General features: G+C 42.6%; 1 protein-coding gene across 2 annotated transcripts in view; it reads right to left on the bottom strand.

Moving 5' to 3' along the window:
- LOC108658492 (uncharacterized) overlaps positions 1-20,879 on the bottom strand; it is a 94,538-nt gene that overhangs the window by 29,597 nt on the left and 44,062 nt on the right. The window contains exons 2-12 of one of the 2 annotated variants that reach the window (XM_089265726.1): positions 16,783-16,910; positions 12,351-12,579; positions 11,147-11,290; positions 10,780-10,974; positions 10,247-10,395; positions 9,902-10,013; positions 9,681-9,801; positions 5,872-6,035; positions 2,623-2,781; positions 1,474-1,647; positions 1,068-1,181 (exon numbers count right to left, since the gene is read on the bottom strand). In XM_089265726.1, the coding sequence (XP_089121852.1) occupies positions 1,068-1,181; positions 1,474-1,647; positions 2,623-2,781; positions 5,872-6,035; positions 9,681-9,801; positions 9,902-10,013; positions 10,247-10,395; positions 10,780-10,974; positions 11,147-11,290; positions 12,351-12,579; positions 16,783-16,910 (1,689 nt within the window). The remainder of the gene's footprint in view (positions 1-1,067; positions 1,182-1,473; positions 1,648-2,622; positions 2,782-5,871; positions 6,036-9,680; positions 9,802-9,901; positions 10,014-10,246; positions 10,396-10,779; positions 10,975-11,146; positions 11,291-12,350; positions 12,580-16,782; positions 16,911-20,879) is intronic. The other variant, XM_089265727.1, reaches the window with a different exon arrangement.

The raw sequence follows: 20,879 nt of genomic DNA, 5'->3' as shown, positions 1-20,879 counted from the left end.
CTGCAGCAATTTTCACGTCTGCTGCTGCTGCTCCTGCTACTCCTGCGCCTGTTTGTAAATTGACATTTTGATTGACAACTGAGAAATTGCACGCGCTGTGCTATTTGGGAATTTAGCCTTATTTAGAACTCAAGTTTTGCACTTTGCCAGGTAGCAGGCCAATTGGCCAGTGCAAGTCCCTGGGCGAATTCCTTAAAGCTCGACTCCACAAAAGTTTCCTTGGATGTCCTTGAGCATGTTTCCCAACGAAAACTTTTCTTTTTCTCAGCACGTTTTTTCTGTTTTGTAAATTGTTTTCCTTTTGCTGTTTTGTAAATTGTTTTTACAAATGTGCATTTTAATTGCGCGTTCAGTGAAAACTTTTGCAACTCGATTTTGATTTCAAATTAGGCGACCGACGCCTCCTGTTCCTGCCTTGCTAGCAGAAGTCCTTGCGACTTTAAGCAGTCGCATTTACAGTCATAGAGCAATAAAAATAAATATATATATATATATCTGCTGTAGTAAATGTGTATGTATAATTGTTGTTCCTTGGAGGACCTTAACCCTTTTGTGTTAGCCAGCTGACCGCAGGCGTCGGCGGCGCAAAACTCGCTAATGAATATTTTATGAGATTTATTTGAGTTTCAAAGAAGTAGGAAAAACAAGAAAGAACGCAGAAAGAGGAGCACCAGAAAATAGAATAGAAAAGTAAATAAAAGGCGCGGTTTTTTTACTTTTTCTGTTCTGTTGCTTTGTATTGTTGTTGTTGTTGTTTTCTGTGTGTTTTGGCTTTGGTGCAAGTTTTTGTGTTTTTGCAATTAGTATGACAGCAAAATGTGGCAAGCGAATGCGAGTCCTGCCCGCCCGTAAGGCCCAACGCCATCTGGCGGCATAATGGGGCAAATGCTTTAATTGCTGCGACGCGCATTCCCTTTGAAGCGCCGCGTAATTAATATGCGTCCCGCTCCGAGAAATGGCAATTGTTTGGCGCAGCTGCAATTGTTGCTGCTGCTCTCGCATTGAGCGAATCGAGTTTATCATTTTTAATGAGCAGCTGGCTGCCCCTGGCCAGGCCTTCGACTTACCCTTGAAGCAGCACTTTTTGCTCTTGACGGCGTAGATGCACAGACAGATCAGGATCAGAATGGCGGCCATGCAGCCGCCGGCGACGCCCAGCAAGTAGCTCATCTCCAGAGGTTCTGCGGCAAGTGTTCCCATAATTGAATAATCGCGGACGCCAGTCGATTGCAAGCACAAAAGGAAGTTTCAATTGTATAGAAGGTTCGAATTTAATTTAAGTAATGAATATAGTGAAGGTATGAGCAATATCTGGTAGGTGTTTGGCATGCATTACAGTTAATAGTGAACAAGTAGGAGAAAGTCTGCACACACTTTCAAGTGAAAGATAATAGTGATAGCAGGAGGAATAATAAACTATTTTCTTCAACTGAAGTGTAAACGGTATTGAAAAATAAAGAAAACACTAGGCACCTGCAAACGTACCCTCCACAATCAAATGAATGGCATGGCGATCGGTGCCCCGCTCGTTCTCCACCACCAGGTAGTAGGGGCGCGAGTCGTGCTCGTCCGTGTGGTGGATGTGCAGCGTCGACAGGTAGCAGTCCTCGCGCGAGTCCGTGAGCATGTCGTCGGCCCGAAAGCGATCTAGGCAGAGAGAGAGAGAGAGAGAGAGAGAGAGAGAGAGAGAAGTGGTTGAGTGAGAGAAGTAATGGCGTTTCTTATGGTATGAATAATTTATCATTAGAATTTAGCTTTTCCAAATAATGAACAATTGATGGGCGCAGATAACATGGCTAATACGCAACGACTAGGAGTCGAAGCTGCGTGCGATTTGGCATGCAATGCGCTTTGCTTGATTCCTGTCAGTGGCAAGCACGGCGGATTACACGCACGGAGAGGCAGACGGGAGCCGATGGACTGCAGCAGAGACGGCAGCGACGACAGGGACGGCAGCCAGTCGGATGCGCACGCAGACAAGCTGAAAATGAAGAATAATGTGCTAGATTTGTTGCCAGGCGAAGCTGGAGATGGATCAGCACAGCTGTCGGTGCAGCTGCAGCTGCAACTGCAGCTCCACAAAATGCGTTATGCAGCACAGTTTAGACTGAAAAACGAGCTCCATGCGAGGCCAGGGCTGGCATGGCGTCCGGCTGTCAGCTGCGAGCCGGGATTACCGGCAGCTGACAGGCGTGGGAAGTCTGCTCGAGCATCGTCAATGGACGAACGAGCTGAAGGGCTGCCAATGCTAATGCCACACTACAGCAACATGATGGCGGCATTCGTCTGGTTTTGGCATCGAAGCTGCCGACTCCTGGACATGTAATTTGTCTTGATTTGTGCGTTGTCCTGCTCTCTGCCGTCTACCGTTTAGTCACACGTAGCACATGATCCACGTTCGTTCAGTGTCAAATTTGCGGAAAAGGTTTGTTAATGAGCACTCAACCGAGAGGCAGAGCTGTCTACACAAATACACTCATTCGCACGCACTTACACGCACACATTTGAATGTGCGTTAATTGAGTTGCGGCTTATTGAAAAAGAAAAACCTCATGCGAGCATCTAATTATATTTGCATTAGCTGTCCAATGAAGCGCGCGAGCTGACGTCAAGTATACGCACCTATGCCCGTGCCGGCCTCCAGGCGCAGCGAGCCCCACTCCCAGGCCACGAGCTGCGGCCGTGGATCGGCGCAGACGACCATCGTCAGGCTGGCTGGCTCGCCACGCTTAACGGACACTGTGTGCATGGAGGGATGCAGGCGAAGCACCTGCGGAGCACCTGAAATACAAAAGAGAATTTATATATGTATTACAATGCTTCACGTATGACAAGAATTAAGGTATTCAACATTAGTGTTATAATGAAAATATGTAACTGAAGTATTCGCATTTCTTTTTATTTTGTTAACAATTTCTTGTCTGTAATGCTCTAATACTAAAAATAATAAATATGTATGTTATATTTAGAACGTGATGCATGACTAAAATAAAAAAAATTATAAAATATAAATTTAGTCAATATCTATCTGTTTATTGCTAATATTTTGTCTTTTATTTGTACAACTCTAAAATGGTTAATAAGAAAATAATAATAAAAATAAGAAAACTCATACATATGTGTATTCCACATACAAGGTATTTTATTTAGTTATTTATAGTATTTTATGGCTAATGGCTAAGTGAATAATTTATAAACAATATTTGCTTAATTGACCTATAAGAAGAGAGCTGGGAAAATAAATTTCCCATGTATCAAAAACATTTTTGTCTTGATTCTTACGAACATAGTTAAAGCTATTTTAAAGACACGGATCTTTTGGCAAATCGAATGTTCTGGTAAAATTTAATTACTTAAATTATTTCATAATATTTCATTCCTGTATCTCTCTGTTGCGGCTGACGTATATACATATCAGCGGATTTTCTATAATCCCGATAAGAGCATCTATGTACAGATATTTTTTCAAAATATTAGGGTCAGTTCAATGTCGGTGGGCTAACATTTGCTATACATCATAAAGGGGAACGTTAGCATCTTGCATTAAACCAAAATAAATTTCGTCCTAAAGTCTTGCAAAGCTGCGGAAGTAGACTTGGAAAGTATAAATCAAAGCGAATGCCTACCTATGCTAAGCATAAATTGTTGGAAACCGAGACTAAGCGAATTTTAAATGTCTCTGGGCAGTTCGAAATTTTGACAAACTTTGCGGCCTGCAGGGTTTTTGAAAGTCGTGAGTGCGCAGCTGCACATAATGAGCTTGTCTTTTTTTTCAATTTATTTTTTAGCTGTTGTCAGTTAACTAGTTCGTTAGTTACTTTCCATACACACACACAGTCAAGTATGTGTTCTTATATGTGTATGCAGTGAGCGTGGACACAGCTCCGATTTTTTTTTGCCACAGACATATAAAGGATATAGCACTTTTTTCCTGGCTGGCTCTGCTAAATTGCTCGTGTCCTTGGTTGGTCATAAATTATGTACGTGCTGTGGTATTCAGCACTAAATTTAAATATATATGTTTCCCCCACCCATCGCCTCCCTCTCTCTCGCTCTCGCTTTCTCACTGACTGTTTGTCTCTCTATTTTGTTTTGTTTTTTTTTCTGTTTTTTTTTTTCTGCTTTTTTTTTGTCTTTTTTTGCTACTCGACGCTTGCTCGCGGCTGTGTTGGCCATGGCTGTTGTTCTATTTTGCCGCGCTTCAGCGTTCTTCATTTTTTTGTCTGCATTTTTATACCCTAGACTTTTTTACTCTACACTTTTTTCGCTTTTTATGCTTGTGGTCATAAGTTCATTTTGATTTTGTGTTACATTTTGGTTTAGTCTGTTGCCAGCGCCAGTTGCCGCTTGCAGTTAGACCGACGGCGCCTGCAGCCTAAAATTGAGGCCGGGAGAAGCTTCCGACCGGCAAAAAGAAGTGGGGGAGACAGAGAGAGAGAGTGAGAGAGAGAGAGGGAGAAAGGGGCGATAGAGGATAGTGGGGGCATTGGCCAAATCGCAGGCGCTTAAAACGGTTTCAACGCGTTTTCCGGTTGCAGTTTTTAATGGAGTTTTGTGTTATTTTAAGTGAGCATTAGTTGCACGGAGAGTACGCGACGAAGATGTGCAACAGCAAAAAGGGACAACTAGATAAAGAGAGAGATAGAGATAGGGGTAACAAACTAGCGAGCCAACTAACTTTGCTCACATGGGGCACACGCCGAGTTGTTGCTTTTAACGTGGTTGTAAATTTACAACTGGCCATTGGTTTTCTTTTTTCCTCCTATTGCAATTTATTGTTGCTCGTATTTTCTTAAAAAGCGAGTAGTTAAATTTTATTTAAACCACATAGCGAGTACTTCAATTTTATTCTTCTCATAAAGACATGGTTGTCAATAAGGCCAATTTTAATCCTTTTGTACTTACTATTAACATACAAATATATAAAAATACACTTGTATGTATATGTAGAATACATAAATTCATGAGAATTTCATGGATCGGTAATATATATTGAAGACTCAAATTTTTAGAAACATATTAACACTAAGATCTATATGGATGGAACATTCTGTGTTAATTTTCAAAGTACTCGGTCTCAATTCCTTGTTGATTTTAATTGAACACTATTATTTTTTTTTTATATTTATCAAATTCACTTTGTATCAATTAAATTATTTTAGAGCCTATAAAAAACAAGAGAATAATATTGAATTGGTCAGCATAATGGCGCAACCCCAGTACAATAGTGAATCTTTTATATATTTTGGCAACCAGGGTCACCAAATTTATTAGGTAGACCACAAAGTATTACGGAAAGACGAATAATATTATCTTTAGAGAATATTATCGATACTAAAAAGCTCAAGAAAAACTATTATTTTTTATATTGAAAATTATAAACTCTGCTGACGATATTTCAGTAGCAGAAAACGTACAATAGAAAGGCGAACCAAACAGAACAAAGTATCCAATGTGTACTAATTGTACTCATTCCTTAAAAGTTGAGCTTTTCTATCCGACTTAAACAAATATTTTCACGTTAAATTTCTAAAATATACACTGAGAAAAATCTAAAATATAATTGATGATCAAATTTTAAAATTTTAAGAGTATTGAATCTTCTACGTAGCTAAGGTATTGTGATTTTTTGTTGTGCTCCTTTATTGATAGTCGATGCCGTTATCATTGGCCATCAGCTTAGCCAACAGTTGCTCGGCAAGTCGTAACTCAGTTTTCAGGAACTCTCATATATATAGTTTGCACAGCACTTTTTCTGGGGCAGGCGACAGTTGTGCCTGTTCGTAGTATTTTGCGGTATTGCGGCTTTGCGGCTGTTCGACAGCAACATGTGTGGGTAAAAAGGAGATTTGTGTATGCTGGAGCACTTACCCACAACTTGCAGGGAGACGGGATCGGATATGGCCACCCGCTCCTGGCCATTGATGTAGCTGGTGGCGCGGCACTCGTATTCGCCCTGGTACTCGTAGGTGACGTTGTCGATGACCAGGCGCGGCTCATTGCCCCGCTCCACGTACTTCGATCCATGCGAGATTCTGCAAGTGGAAATCGAGGAAATGTCTGTGAAAAAGCTGATCAATAGAGAAGGTAAAGCACAAGGGAGAGGAGGGAGGTGGGGCAAAGACGTTGCTTCGCCTTGGTCTGCCACGCACATATTTTTATACTCTCGTTTCTCTTACTGTCAGCTTTTTGAGCTGCAAATCATTTTGGAAAAATGCAGCAGCCACATTGCAGCTGAAAAGGGGATCGGCGGTGGCGGGTTTTGGGGCGGCGCGGGTAGGTCAGAGGTTGAAAGTCAGAGGGGCAACTGCTGCTGCAAGTTTTGTACAGCAATATTGAAAATTGCGTTTGTGGGCGAAATATTTTTGTTGCTCTTCGTTGCAAGCAAAAAATATTTGATACATTTTTTAATATGAGAAATGCCTTTTATGCTGCGAAATGCTTTCAGCTCAGCATCGACAGAGCTCCACAGCTTCACAGCTGCACAGCACCACAGCTCCAGAGCCATCCATACTGATTTTGGCCACAGCTTTCGGCCCCATCGGTGCGGGGACACAGACAAATTCCTTTGATATGTGCGCATAGTTGAGCTTGGCTCGATGCTCTCTGCATGGGTAGCGTGTGTCGCCAGCTTAAAGCGCCAATTAAAGCGGCTTTTGAGGCGGGACAGTGTTGCTGCGGTGCGGTGGGGCAGCGAGCCACACTCGTCGCAATTAGAAGCAATAAATTTGAAAGCCATTTAAATGCAAATCCAGCAGCACACACAAATGAAGTCGCAAAAATTCGATGGAAAAATGCGAGGCACAAAGCGCTCGCTGCTTCTCCCATTCAGCGGGGCTCGCCGTTGAAATTTTCACGTAAATCAAAGTGACATGCCTTTCCTATGCCTCCCCCGGGGACTTTTCCTTTAGCAAATACATTCTCCCAGTGGCCGAGTGGCGGGCAGTTGTGTGGTTGCATTTGCATGCCGGTGGTTCCCTGTTGGCTCCTGGCTGTTGGCCAGCGGTCGAGGCGCCTTCGGCATGCCAGCCACCTCAGAGGCATAGGTAGCCTGTCAACAGCGCACCTCATTGATTTATCGCACACACACACACACACACACACACACACACAGACACAGATACAGTGCTCCTTGCTGGTTTTGCTTGGCACGCGCCATTTAATGTGTCTTTGGTACAGGAGGCAGGAGAGGGGGCGGCGAGACGAGCGTGGAAATTAGTTTTCAACAATTGACATTTAATTTCTGATAAACACGCGCGGGCACGCTTCATTAAGTCAACACGCCAGCGCGTTGCATGTGGCATTTGATATTAGAATTTGACGCGCTGGCGAACCTGCTTAAGCAGAGCCCCCTCCCACACACAGTCGCACACACCGTCTCCTGCTGAGGCATTCATATGTCGTATGAGTAGCTGCAGGGGCAAATACAAACAAATGGAATCTGAAATCACGTACGGGCTGCTTGTCGGCGTCTGATCTGAGAGCTCCGAGTTTGACTTTGTGGCATGCAGCAACACGACAAGAGAGTGAGACAGAGAGACACACAGAGAGAAAGAGAGAGAAAGAGAGAGAGAAAGAGAGAGAGAGAGAGAGAGAGAGAGAGATGGGGGTGCTGCACGTGATGTGGACTATTTCGATTTTTCCAACATGACGAGCTGCTGCCTGTTGAATGGACAAACGGACGGATGAGTGTGCCACTGCTTTGCATATTAATGTACCCGAGCGCTGCAGCAGGAAGCCGCACAGAAGTCGGCCACAGTAAATTGCGGCTGCCCCCTGTCGGAGATGTAGCGAAGAGGGAGAAGGGAGAAAATGCCATAGAAAGCAGCACAAAATTGCTAATTAAAAAATGTTGTTATAAAACGAAGAAGACGAAAGCTGTGTAGCTGTATTGCCGTGGGAATGTGTTAGCCTCCTTCATTTACAGGATTACCAAAGGATGCATTAGTGATCCATGTAAGGCAAGTTGTGGCTGTCGAACTTGAAGTCGTATCAAGAGTAAATAGCTAATCTATTTAATTTCTCAGCTGAATTGGCACCATTTAATTTGTACCCGAATCTAATTCACAAATTGTGGGATTTATTTTAATAAAAATAAATAAGCATATTACTTGAATTCCAGTCAGTTAAAAGAGGGTTAGATAACGTTGAAGAGGACTCGCTTTGACTCGTTGTCCACTCTGCACTGGCTGGCTTTGCCCCTCATTGCTCCTGCACTCTCTCATTTTGTGCACAATTTCCGCTGTGCAGCTAATTAAATGACGCAAACTTCAACTGAAAAAAATGTCGGGCGTGACCCCAGAGTTGTGCGCATTAACGGCATCTGCTGCAGCAGCAACTCCTGCTGCCACTGCCACTGCATCCACAGGAAGCTCACCCGCATACAGGAAATTTTATTTTCTTATTTCAATTCTAGTTTATTATCATATTCTAATGAAACCAACACTGTATGAACTCCTTCTAAGCTGTTGGCTGTTTTTTCCCTATTTGTGAATTTATTATTTATTATTTGCGACAGCATTATCTGAGTTTTTTAAATAAAAACATTTTAAAAAAATATATTAATTCAAATGTTGGTATTTTAAATTTGGATCTCGATATGCTTTCACTTGGTCCATGCTTTTTGTTTTGGCTATGACTCAATCAATTCCTCTTTTTTATTAACTACTAAGCCATCAAAACTTTATTTATGAATTGTTGTTGAGTGCCCGAATGAAATATTGAAGCTTAGGAGTTTCTCTTTTTTTTGGATTACAAATAAATCATCATTAATAGCATTGAAGAAATCGCAATAATAATAAAATGTCGCACGTTAAAAAAATATTAAATGGTATTTATAAACCTGAGGTAAAAAATAATAGGCACAAAAACTGAAAAAATAAAATTTGCAGGGAAATAACAATTGAACGAATATATATATTCTTGCATTATAATAAATTTAAAAACTCTATTATGTATATTATAATATAGTTGCACTTAACCTATCAAAATCATGAACGCGAATCATCCTGTTGTGGTCTTATTTTTAACTTTCTTGCGAATGACTTTCAACAATATCTTTTCAACTTTCCTACTTCTTCGACATGACCTGCTCTGTTCGATGACAATGTTGTGACTCTTCTTCTACCTGTTTTTATACGGCTTATAATAACTAGCGCCTACTACAAATAACTAGTTGATTTTCCAGGAAGTTGATTTAGAGCTTTGGCTCAGATCATACTGAAGCTAATATTCATGTCCGGTGGTTAGAATAGAGTTATACCATCCTTATGATGATAGTATGACATGTCATTATTCATGGAAGCTGCTTTCAGTTCACACATGCAGGGAAATTCATGTTCTCTTCAAATAAATAAGTTCAAACCAATATATCCGAGTGCAACACATTGCTATTTGCAGTTGCCTTTGAGTGCTACATTACTTATACGCCGTGTGAGCCGTGTCAACAAGCTGCTGAAGATTAATGAAGCAATGGCATATTAATGTTTTATTTGTATAGTGCGCAGATATAACGCACATAAAGCACGAATTAAATCCACGGGGGGTAGCAGGAGGCGGGCATTCTTGGCGCAGAGTGCGCAGACTTCGTGCACGACAGCTGCGTGAGAGGCGCGACACCCAAAAGTATGCAGCAGGGAAATGCGAGTGGTCTGAATGGGGTTAGGGTAAAGGGGACTCACCTCTGGACCCATTTGTAGGCTGGCATGGGATTGCCATCGGCGACGCACTCGAAGGCGGCGGGGCTGAAGAGCGGTGCTGTGGTGAGGCGGTCCGGGCCGGCTGAAATAATTTTCGGTGGATCTGTGGCAGAGTAAACAGAGGAAGCGAGCGTCAATACAAAATTAAGCAAAAGTTAGCAGAGCAGCAAACGCGGCCAAGATAAATACTGAAAGGGACTCACATTTCACGTCCAGTTGCACCGACAGCTGCTCCGAGGTGCCCACCGAGTTCTGCGCCTGGCAGGTGTACAGTCCGGCGTCTCGCCGTCCGACAGGACGCAATTGCAGCGTTTCCTAAACGAAGCGGCCGAAGCGGCCCGAAGGAGAGAGTTAGCAATTTAATACAATTACAAATTTCTGCTACACTTAAGATAAATACGGCGAGCGACGTCGAAATTCCGTAGCAACATAAACAACAAGCTGGCAAGGAGTCTGCCTGCCAGGATGCCGTTAGATGGGGTGAAAGGCACAAGGAGAAAGAGAGGGAGAGAGAGGCAAGGAGAAGGAGGGAGACTGGACAGACTTACCTGCAAGCTGGCTATCTCGGAGCGTCCGGCACGTCGCCAGACGATGCTGGCCGGCGGATTGGCATCGGCCACGCAACGCAGCACAAGCGCATCCTTATCCTCTTCCAAGTCGATTTCCGGCGAGCCAATTAGACGAATGGTTGGCGCATCTGCAAAGTGCACAAGCACAAGAAGAGCGGGTTAGACAGACACAAAGAGAGAGAGAGAGTGAGATAGAGAGAGCGAGAGATGTTGAGTAAGCAAAACAAGTCAACAACAAGCGACCAACTTCGACAGTTGTCCTTGTGCTCGTCCGTCTTGGGGCCAAAATCTTGAATTGCTTAACAAAACAGGAAATTGCAGCAAATTGTGGCTAATTGAATTGTTACAGCTGTTTGCAATGTCTTTTAACTTTTTCTGACTTTAAGCCAAACGCAGCTAAATGCAATCAGCTCGCTCAAGGAACAGCACATACATCGTCTAGCCATGCTCGAGTTACTTATTTATTTATTTATTTTTTTTTTGCGTTTGTCTCATTTGGTTTTGCCACTTACACTTGACATCTAGGCGGGCCTCCACTGGCACCGATTTGGCCTCGTAGTTCTCGTGGAAGGCCACGCAGCGCAGAATGTCGCCGTGGCGTTCGCGCATCGCGGACACCTGCACCACCGAGGTGGCTGACCAGGTGCGTGGATTATCGGGCTCGGTGGCATTCAGCTGCGGGTGCATGGGCGAGATTTCCTGGTCGCCTGTTGAGAGAGATTTGGAAAGAGAGAGAGAGAGAGAGAGAGCGAGGGGGAGAGCAAATCGTTGAAATTAATTAACATGACAATGTCACAGGCATCTAGCCAGCTAGCCTGCGAGCCCCCCAGCCAGGATAACAAGTGCAATCAATGGATAACACGCAGCAGTGACACTTACCCAAATACCATTTGAGCGTTGCAGGCGGATTACCATAATGCGAGGCACATTTCACAGTCGCCACGGCGCCAGCGTCCACCGTAATGTTGTGTCCCGGCGGCAATGGAGCGCTTTCGAACTCCAGACGCGGGCGTTGCGGCGCCACTGAATGTGTGTGAAGAAAGTGAGAGAGGGGGGGAAAGAAGTCAAACACAGATTACTAATACGGCTCGGGCGGTCAGCAATAAATGTCAGCACTACGAGCAGCACTGACTAAGAATAATTTAATTGAATCCCCTAGCTTGCGTCACACTTGAACCCTATTCAAAAGCGGTTAATGCATATTCCTTTATTCTCATGATAATATACTTTTCCAGTGGCAGTTACCTTTAGTTATATGACACGATAAAATATACTATAGATACTTTATGTCATCATCGACATCATAGAGTTATTTTCCTCTACATATATATATGTATGCCTGAACAGACAAAATGATTATCTACATATGTTTATTCCTTCTGTAATCTAAAAATGTCCATATGCCAGTCTGAGTCTCGTCCGTTATTTTGTACAAATACGGTGAGCTGAGGGCCTATAAGAGGTACACTGTTTTTTGGTAGGCCCGACCCTATAGCCCGCATGGATCAAGCTTAATATAAAAATAATATAATATATAAAAATTTCCGTCTCACTAAAACCAATTTTAAATGTTACAGGCCTTGAATTTGAAGAGAACTAGGTTCTCATTGAACTAGGTTCTCATTGTTTGCAGTTTGATTAAATATATAGACAGAAGTTTTTATTTTTCCTTAACTGATAAGTATTCAGGACTATCGCATGCTGAAAATTTAATTGAAATCCATTAAGTGAAACAGAAGATATTCAAGAAATTGATTTCCAAATGACAGCGAAACCCAGCTGTTGCAGGAGTATTTTTTCAAAAGTGAAAAAAACATGTTGAAGATCCTATTATTTACTTGCCAGAAACCCAGAACTAGAGTTTATTTGCTTTGTATTACTAACACATTGGTCATATAATACCATACCTTCTTCACGTATTACAAGACCTCTTTTAGATACCTGACTATAATATTTACCAATTCGCTATAAAAGGACGCATATGCATTGCACCAGTTTCACCAGTTGATTCGGGCGGCAGCCCAAATATTAATCATACGTTACGTTGCAAGACACTGACTTGAGCTGGTGGATTAACACTCACCACGTACAACCAATCGCACCGGTTGACTGGTCAAAGCATCTTGTGCGGTAAAATCACTGGCGGTCACTTGGCACTCCCAGAGGCCGTCGTCAAAGTCCAAGGTGGCCGAGCGTATCCACAGGGAGCAGTCGCCGCCGCTGGGCGGGGGCGGATGCAGATCCAGATGTAAGGCGCCATTTCCGCCCAAGGGACGTGCCCATTCGTATTTCTTTAGATAGATGCCCACGGGCTGCAAGGTAAAACCAGAAGATGGAAAGAGAGAAAGCAGACAGAGAAGATTGCATTACTACAGCTGCTGAAACAATAGGTGATGATGATGATAGTGATGTTGATGATGATGTTGAGGATGTTCAGGATGGTAAGCAGCAGGGCAATGCAATGGTGTGGGCGGGCCAATGGACATCGACATGTTCAGCATGTTTAACTTTTCGATGTAGTCAGGCGCATAATTTGGTCTACGCACACACACACACACACAAATAGTCGCCGAGATAGAGATAGAGAGATAGAGGGCACAGTTTAGCTATTGAATGTCAGTGAACCATCCCAGTAACCTGCCACAGTCTCCTCCTACCATCCTCCCGCCCACCCGGCACCGCCTGCTGGCAGTCTGCTGCCATTTTCAACTACGTGTCGTTTAACTCCACTTACAGCAGCAGTCGGCGTCGTCTGGAAGCTTGTTGCCGTTTCTAAATTGGCATTAGTTTGTTTGCTAATTGGAAATTAAATTACAATTAGTGATCTTTGAGCGTGGCATCGTTCGCATTTAGGTATTTATGTCCCGTGCACCGCCCCCTTGCTCCTAATTGCGCTGTCGTTGTTGTTGTCCAGTTGTCCAATTGTCCAATTGTCAGTTCGTTTAGTCCTTTAAACATTGTCTCGTCTCTAAATGGGGTTAATTAATTGCTGTTGCCGCAAATGCCTTCTTTATGAAAGCATCAGCCCAGGTAGGGGCAAGCCCTTGTCTTAATTAATGAATATATATTTCTGGAACAGGATAACATACAGAATAGTAAATATTTCACTTATCCATTCGTATACTCCCCTTATTCGCATATTCGTATTCTGTATTCGTACAGCCCCATATATAAATGTATTCATTTGCATTCGACCTTAGCTACGGCCCAAGGCATTTACATTTACATTTTCCCAGACTTATTTAAATTATTATTTCGTTTTCCTTTTGACATTTTTGTGGTACAATCTTGGCCAGCCATCGTATGGTCGTCAGCTGCAGCTATGAAGCCTAGGTTAAGGGCCTCTATCTCTCTCTCTCTCTCTCTCTCTCTCTCTCTCTCTCTCTCATATATATCTCCCTTTCTCTGTTGGTCAGAGCACAAACAAGATGATGCTCAATGCTGGCGTCCAGCGCTGCCAATTGTCAAAATAACAATTTTGAATACCACCAAATATTTTGTTGTCTCCGGCTGCTGTGTGTGTGTGTATGTGTATACATGTGCATGTGTGTGGAAAGCGCCCTCAACGTGAACTAAATCGTTTCCTATTGACATTATTTTGCCTGCCCATCCATTCGGCATTGTTCTGTTTGCTTTGCCAGCCAGCTCTTAGTCTGATTATACCTCGTACTCAACCAAGAAAGGCGGTAGATGCATTTCCGCTTAACTTATACTAAGAGCACTGGCCCTACTCCGTTTCTTTGTTGTATTGAAAACGAAACGAATAAAATTGCAAAGTAAAAATACCATGCATGTCTTCTTCTTGACAGCTGTTTTTACTATTGCCTAAACTGAATTGAAAATGGGGAATTGTCCTTTCAGAGCTATGAGATTAAAGGAAGAAATAGTTATGTAAAAATTAAAAATATGTGTTTAAATCAGAAGTTTTTCATAATTTTGAACATATTTATATGAATCTTCTAAGAGATATAAGCTCGAAAAAACCAAATGTTATTAATAAATAATCTTTATAAATTCTCTATGAACTCATTAAAAACGGGATATTAGAGCTACATATATCATAAGCAATGCTAAGAAATGTGTAAGTATTTCATGTTTATAAATATTTTTCTATATTTGTTTCTAGGAAATTAAAAGGACAAATCTGACATTATATTAATAATCACATTATTCTTGTCGCACTTGGTCCAATATCTATTTACATTTACAAACTGAGTCACAAAACTGCTGTGTCCCAATTATACTCAGTTTCGATTCGCTCTGTTTGGTAGAAATAGTTAAGAGCTCTTGCAACTATTCTAAATCAATAAGCCGCTCTTCTCTGCGGACCTGAGTCTCTCGCTCTCAAGTTCTGCTCGACTGCGACTCTTAATAAGCGTTTCGTAAAAGGTATTTATGAACTGCTGCTTGGCCCCAATTGAAGTGCAAGCTTCCCAGTTGGAGACACATAAAAGTTGTCTACTTAAGATATCGAGATGCAAAGGAATACTGTAGAGACAGCTACACAAATGCTATGCAAAAATGGGCAAGTTAGTTTGAAAAGCAAACACATGCCATAACAGCAACAACAGCGACAATTGCAATAAATATGCAAAAATAAGTTGAATTCGAAATGAAGGCAAACAAACTATATATGTATATATGGAATATAGTATGTAGTATGGTTGTGTGCTAGTGAGACACTCGATGCATGCAAATGGTCTGTTTGGTCATGCCCATCCATGTGTTTTGCTCCTTAGTGTCCTGCAGGCACAAAGCATGTAAACATTTAAGTATATGCTGCAAATCGAGCCAATGCGATGCGATGCGATGCGATGCGATGCGATGCGACACGACTCGACCCAATGCGATACGATCCTTGGCAATGGGCAGCATATGAAAAAGTGCATTTGAAATGCTTTGTGATTTTTGTCATGCAAGTGGAGCGTTGCCTCCCCAGCCCGCACTTCATTTTGCATAAGCAACTGTGGTTCAGACAACAACAGCAGGCAGCTGGGGCTTCCAGGAGCATCGAAGGACGCAGAAGGAGCAAATAAAGTTGTGTTACAAACGCACGCAAATGCCATGAATAACAAGCAGCAGCATCAGCTCAGCTCTCCGAGCTGAAGACAAGCCCAAGTGCTCATCTGCCTTGGACTCGGGCCAGTCCCATAATGAGTCCACTCTCCATGGCCACATATAATGCATCCTGCTGACCATTTTCGACTGCTATGCAAATTAACACGGATATGTTTTGGCCGCATACCAAAAGGCAATAGCCACACATAACCAAAATGATAAAATGGAGCCGAATAACAAGCAAGAATAAGGCTGGCCAGACCACAAATCAAAGAGGATATACTGTGCTGCTAGATACCCAGTAAAAGGAAGCCAACTTAATGGCCAAATGTAGAAAACTCAATAAAGTTCTTTATTGTCGATTTAAGCTTGGGAAGAGGTCTATCTATCTATCCAGAATATCCTCCTTATTACTCTATATATGGTACTCAATCTTCAAAAACTCTTTAATTCATACCTTTGCTGAATGAATATGAAGTTGTTTTCCTTATCTGTCATGTCAATAATATCTTATTCTGATATATTAATGTATGTATACTTTCATTTAGTTTATGGCCAGCATACATGTTTTGTTTTTCTCTGAAATATTATGCATGTTGCATATTCCAAAATTAGGTTTCTTAACGATTCTGAAGGCATTTGTGTGCGAGTAAAATATTAAAAGAGTATGTGTATGTGTGTGTGAGAGAGAGAGAGAGAGAGAGAGAGAGAGAGAGAAAGAGAGATGAAGGGAGAGTTTATTGGATTTGCTGGAGTCCTTTTCAAGTGCATTGCAGGCAAATTGCTTGGCTTGTGCATAGAAACTTTAACAATATTTTTAAGCAGGTCAAGCATTGCCTTGTATGGAATGCAGGTGAAAAATTTAAATATATGGTCGATATGGGGAGCAAGCATATCACCAAAGCCCTGAGTTGCTGCCCATAATAGCATTTTCATGTAACGCGGCGCCAAATTGACTTTTGTATGTATCTGTGGCTGTGCTAGAGAGAGGGAGAGTGTGTGTGAGTGCCCTAGGCTTAGGTGTGAGCTGTCACGCATTTTCGATTAAAACTTTGGCCAGCCTCGTGGTCTAATCAGAGTCGCAAAGAAGTCCTGCTCAGACGCACATATGGCTAGCGAGGGCAAAGGTCATAGCCAAGCGCATTATTGGATCGTCCAGCCAAAGGGCGTAAATTACTTTTGGCAGGCAGTTTCAGCACATGTGAACATGTGGGCAGGGCAGGGCAGGGCAGGGCAGTCGATGAACAACACTTAATTGATCCACAGGACGCGCTGCGCATATGAAATGAGTTTTAGTTATGTTCATTTGTATGGCCGTGCGACTGTGTATGTGTCCGTGTGTATGTGTGTGTGTGTGCGTGGAAACTTGGGATATTTATAAACTGCAGCCAAACAGTGGAGCCTCATATGTGAAATGAAAAACTAGCGGCTGTTGTATATGTACTTCGCATGATTACCTTGTTATCCTTCTGCCAGGAGCAGGAGCCACGCATATCGATTACTTTGCACGTGAGTAGCGCATCCTCGCGCGGATTCACCTCCGTGTACTTGGGCTGCTCGGCGAAGCGCTGAAAGCACTCGGCTCCTGCAAGACAAAAAGAAAACAATCCGCATGAGCATTGGCAAGTGTCACGTGGCCATAAGAAATGTGCTCGAATGGACCGAGCTGTTTATTGCACAATCATTTCAGGACTTACCTGGCCTACCTCCCCCCTACTACCCCTCGTCAGTCCTATCTGCGCTACAATTCGAGCGCATTGTTAATAGGGCAACGCGTTGACATTGCTTCATACTATCATAAATAAGCAGCACGCGTTCACCCTCTCCTCCCCTCCCCGCACTCCGCCACCAAGACTCGCATGCGCATGTAAGTATGCTATATTTTTAATATCGCTCGCCGCGTCCTGCATTTGTCACGCACGCGGGCAATTATCAGCGACACTCGCCGCGGCAAGCGCACTGCGGCAGCCATTTGCTTATCTCTCCACTTGCCACGCCCAGCATCATGGGCGCTTCATTATCAGTTGACTGTGTTCTCCTCTAAAATACTCTGAAACACAGTTCGCTTATGTTTCGCACATCAAAGAACTTTACTGAACTCTACGTGTATTTATAAATATATATGCCGAAGAACTTTACCTCTGCATATACATTAATTTGTCTGTTTGTCTCATTGTACGTTATATATTTAAAAATAAACTCAATTTACATTATAATTTTCTTTATTAATATTGCATTTAAATAATATTATTATATCTTATTTTAAATTTTAATATTACTAAGCATAATTTCGAATTAATTAGCTGTAAGCTATATGTAATGTAATCACGTAGATTAGATTTTATACATATAAAAATGGATATTTGTTTTTCTTATTTGGTTTAAAAAATAAGCCAAGAAACCTTAACGCTCCAAAAATTGCAGACAGATTCTAGAGACGCTCAAAGATATTTTGATGGGCTAGCCTCCCAGCTGGAAGGAGTTTAAGTACTATAGAACAAAGATCTACAATCGTCGAACTAGGATTAGACATCACCACACTGAAGGTACTCAAGCCATATTCCTCAATTCTTCATCTCTCTTTGATCATATTTAATGGCCCCTAACAAATATAATTTTATTAATATCAATTGATTCAATGATTATTATTACTATATATTATTTATTTTTTTTTTTTGATTATATATTGATATATGTTTCCAAAAGTAACTCCAATCTTTCAAGTTGCTAGCCGACTTTAAATAATTTGTAACTTAGAAGTGCATTTGGCAGTCGGCGCCGGAAAATGGCGCTCCACTTGTCTCTGGGCGGGAATTTATGTTAATTGCTGGCATGTTGAATATTTTCTTCGCTCTTGCACTCAATTACACCAATTACAGCTGGAAATTACACGGGCTGCTTGCGAACGATAAAAGCAGGTGCCGAGGCTGCTGTAGCTGCTGCCACGTGAGGTGAACCGGAGTTCTTCTGAATGGCACGGAAGCTGCGAGATGCAAGAGCAGCGGGCACTCCACTCCGCTGGAGCCCGGACTTCTGCAGCTGCGCGCTGGCTAAGTTCTTGCAACTGTCATGAGTTAATCAAAGCATTTTGGACTTTTAATGAATATTTGCATAATAACAAGCAGCACCACGGCCACGGCCACCCAACCACACGGCGCTCTCATTTCCCTGGCCAACTCACATCCGCTTATATATGGCCGTCAATAAACGAGCGTAAGCAAACATTCGTATGCGTGTGTGTGCGTGTTAGTGTAAGCGGGTGTTGTGTTGCGTGAGCTGACAACACGTGACCGCCGTTAGCTGAGTTGTCGTCATTTTTGACATGGTTGCACACACACATACACACGCACGTATTTATATATAAGTATGCGCACATACACTCACGCAATGATTTATTACGCGTGATTGGCGTGATTGCCACTTTGATGCTTTATTTCATCTTCTCGTTGCTGTAACCGTATTTGGTCCCTCTATTTTGCGAACCCTCTCCCCTTCTCCACCCTCCGCCCTCTCTCGCACCGTGCTGCTGTTATTGCCAGCTCCTCATGCTCTGTTTGCGTTTTATCGCTTTTCGCAAATAAATTGGCTTTGTATTTCAATTACGAATGCGGCCTCCATCCTAGCGCGTATGCAACGTCCACATCGAACTCTCCCATCTCCCATCTTCCATCTCGCATCTCCCATCTCCCATCAGCCATAGATGAGAGACCAGGCCAACGACATCGACATGGTCTGCTTCCCATTGTTGCAGCGTTTTCCGAATTGGCTGCATTTTGGCGCTGCTGTTGACTCATTTGGCATGCCAGCCAACTGTGTTGTTGACATGTTGTTGCCAATGCCGGCGACATTTGATTTATGCCACATCTTAGCAGCCCTAGCCCAGGCAATTGTTGCTTCTAGCCCAATCGAACGCAATCGTAGGGCAGCGAGGCACAAGGAAATCGAAAGTAAATCGAAAAGACCCGCTTGCAAATAAATAATCGCATGGCCAAGCGTGCCCATTTGCATGAGACAAACAGAAATATTAAAAGTAAATAAGTCCCCATCGGAATGGATGCTTGCAAGCAAAAGTCAAAAGTCCAATAAGCAACTAAATAAACAGATCAAACAATTCTTTTGATGAAATAAAATATAATTTCACATTGTGAGTCAAATGATCTCATAGAGACTTTCATTATAGAACCAATCGATGGAAACCCTAACACATAAATATAAATTCAATTGAAACTGATACTGTATAGACGAATTCGGGATTTTTATTTGAGAACCAATATTTATTCAGCAGCTCAAAACTTAATATAAATTCATTTGATGGGCTAAAGGACTTTATGAGAAGTTTCATTTTGAAGCCGATAAACTATTTAGCAGTTATAATAAGTCTATATAAAATCATTAAACAATATAGAATGTGCCGTAGGTAAAATTCTCATAAATGGTAGGCCTTCATAAGCTCTTTTATTGTAGAACGAATAATTAATTATCCTACGGATACTTATTGGTGGTTTTTCTATATACATATATATTAAGTAATACTTTATATATAGTTATGGCAAAAATATGTACAAGTTAAATATCTAAATATGAATGCAGATATTTCAATATTTTACAGTTAAAGCTCTCTATTGCATATCCCAATCTATATATATATGCCTGTATATACTGTCTATCTGGCTGGCTTTAACACCAGTTCCCAGTTTAAGATTGCAGTTTTAGCTAGTTGCCTTTGCCACGCCCTCTTCCAGCCGCGTTGCCAAAGCCCTTGAGAGCGTGCCGCTGAGTGCTGCTTACAGCTTTTTGTTGTTGCTGTTGCAACTGTTTGTTGCTGCTGCCTCCTGCCCATGCTCTACCAATGCTTCTGCCGCTGGCCGAGAGATGGCGCGCGTGCCACGCTCAAGTGGCGTTTGTGCTTTGTGTAGTGTTCTCTAGTCCGCGCTCCATTCGAGGCTCCACGTTTCGAGTGCGCGACGTGCCTGCGCACAGCCAACAAGGATAACAATTACTCTAGAACCGTGTCCGTCAATTGTGTCCCAACTGTCTGGCTCACGCTTTTCGCTTTTCGCGTTTCTCATTTCGTTTTTCGTGTTTCGCTTCTCAGTTTTCGTTTCGTTTTATTTATTTTCAATTGTTTAGGGCTTAAATACTTTGTTCGGTTCCCCCTTAAACACATTTTTCTGCTCTCACATTCCCTTCAGTTCAGCAGGCAGCTGCTGCTGTTGCTGCTGTTCAGCATGTCACCAGCAGAGCTTCGTCTGGAGTCGGCTGTTTACTCTGGATGATGCATTGCAGCGCAATAATTTCACGTAGATGTCCGCGACATAAGTGCGGCCGCCCTGAAAGCGGGTCAGCTAGGCACAGCCATATCCACAGCCACAGCCATGGCCTTCGCTATAAACCATTCTCAGACTGCGTTACTCACTCGTTTAGTCTGCTCTGGGGCAATTGGCAGATGGGTGCCTCTGTCTCTCCGTCCCTTGTGGTAGAAGACAATTTAAGGCTATCTCCCAAGGCGAATTCGCGCTGCACTTTAGCCACCCTCCGCCCCCTCTCCAGCCAT

The sequence above is a fragment of the Drosophila navojoa genome, chromosome 2 (genome assembly GCF_054131105.1).
Source record: "Drosophila navojoa isolate 15081-1374.11 chromosome 2, UAZ_NAV_1.0, whole genome shotgun sequence".
NCBI lineage: Eukaryota > Metazoa > Arthropoda > Insecta > Diptera > Drosophilidae > Drosophila > Drosophila navojoa.
Note: the sequence above shows the minus strand (reverse complement) of the source record. Positions and strands in the feature narration are given on the sequence as shown.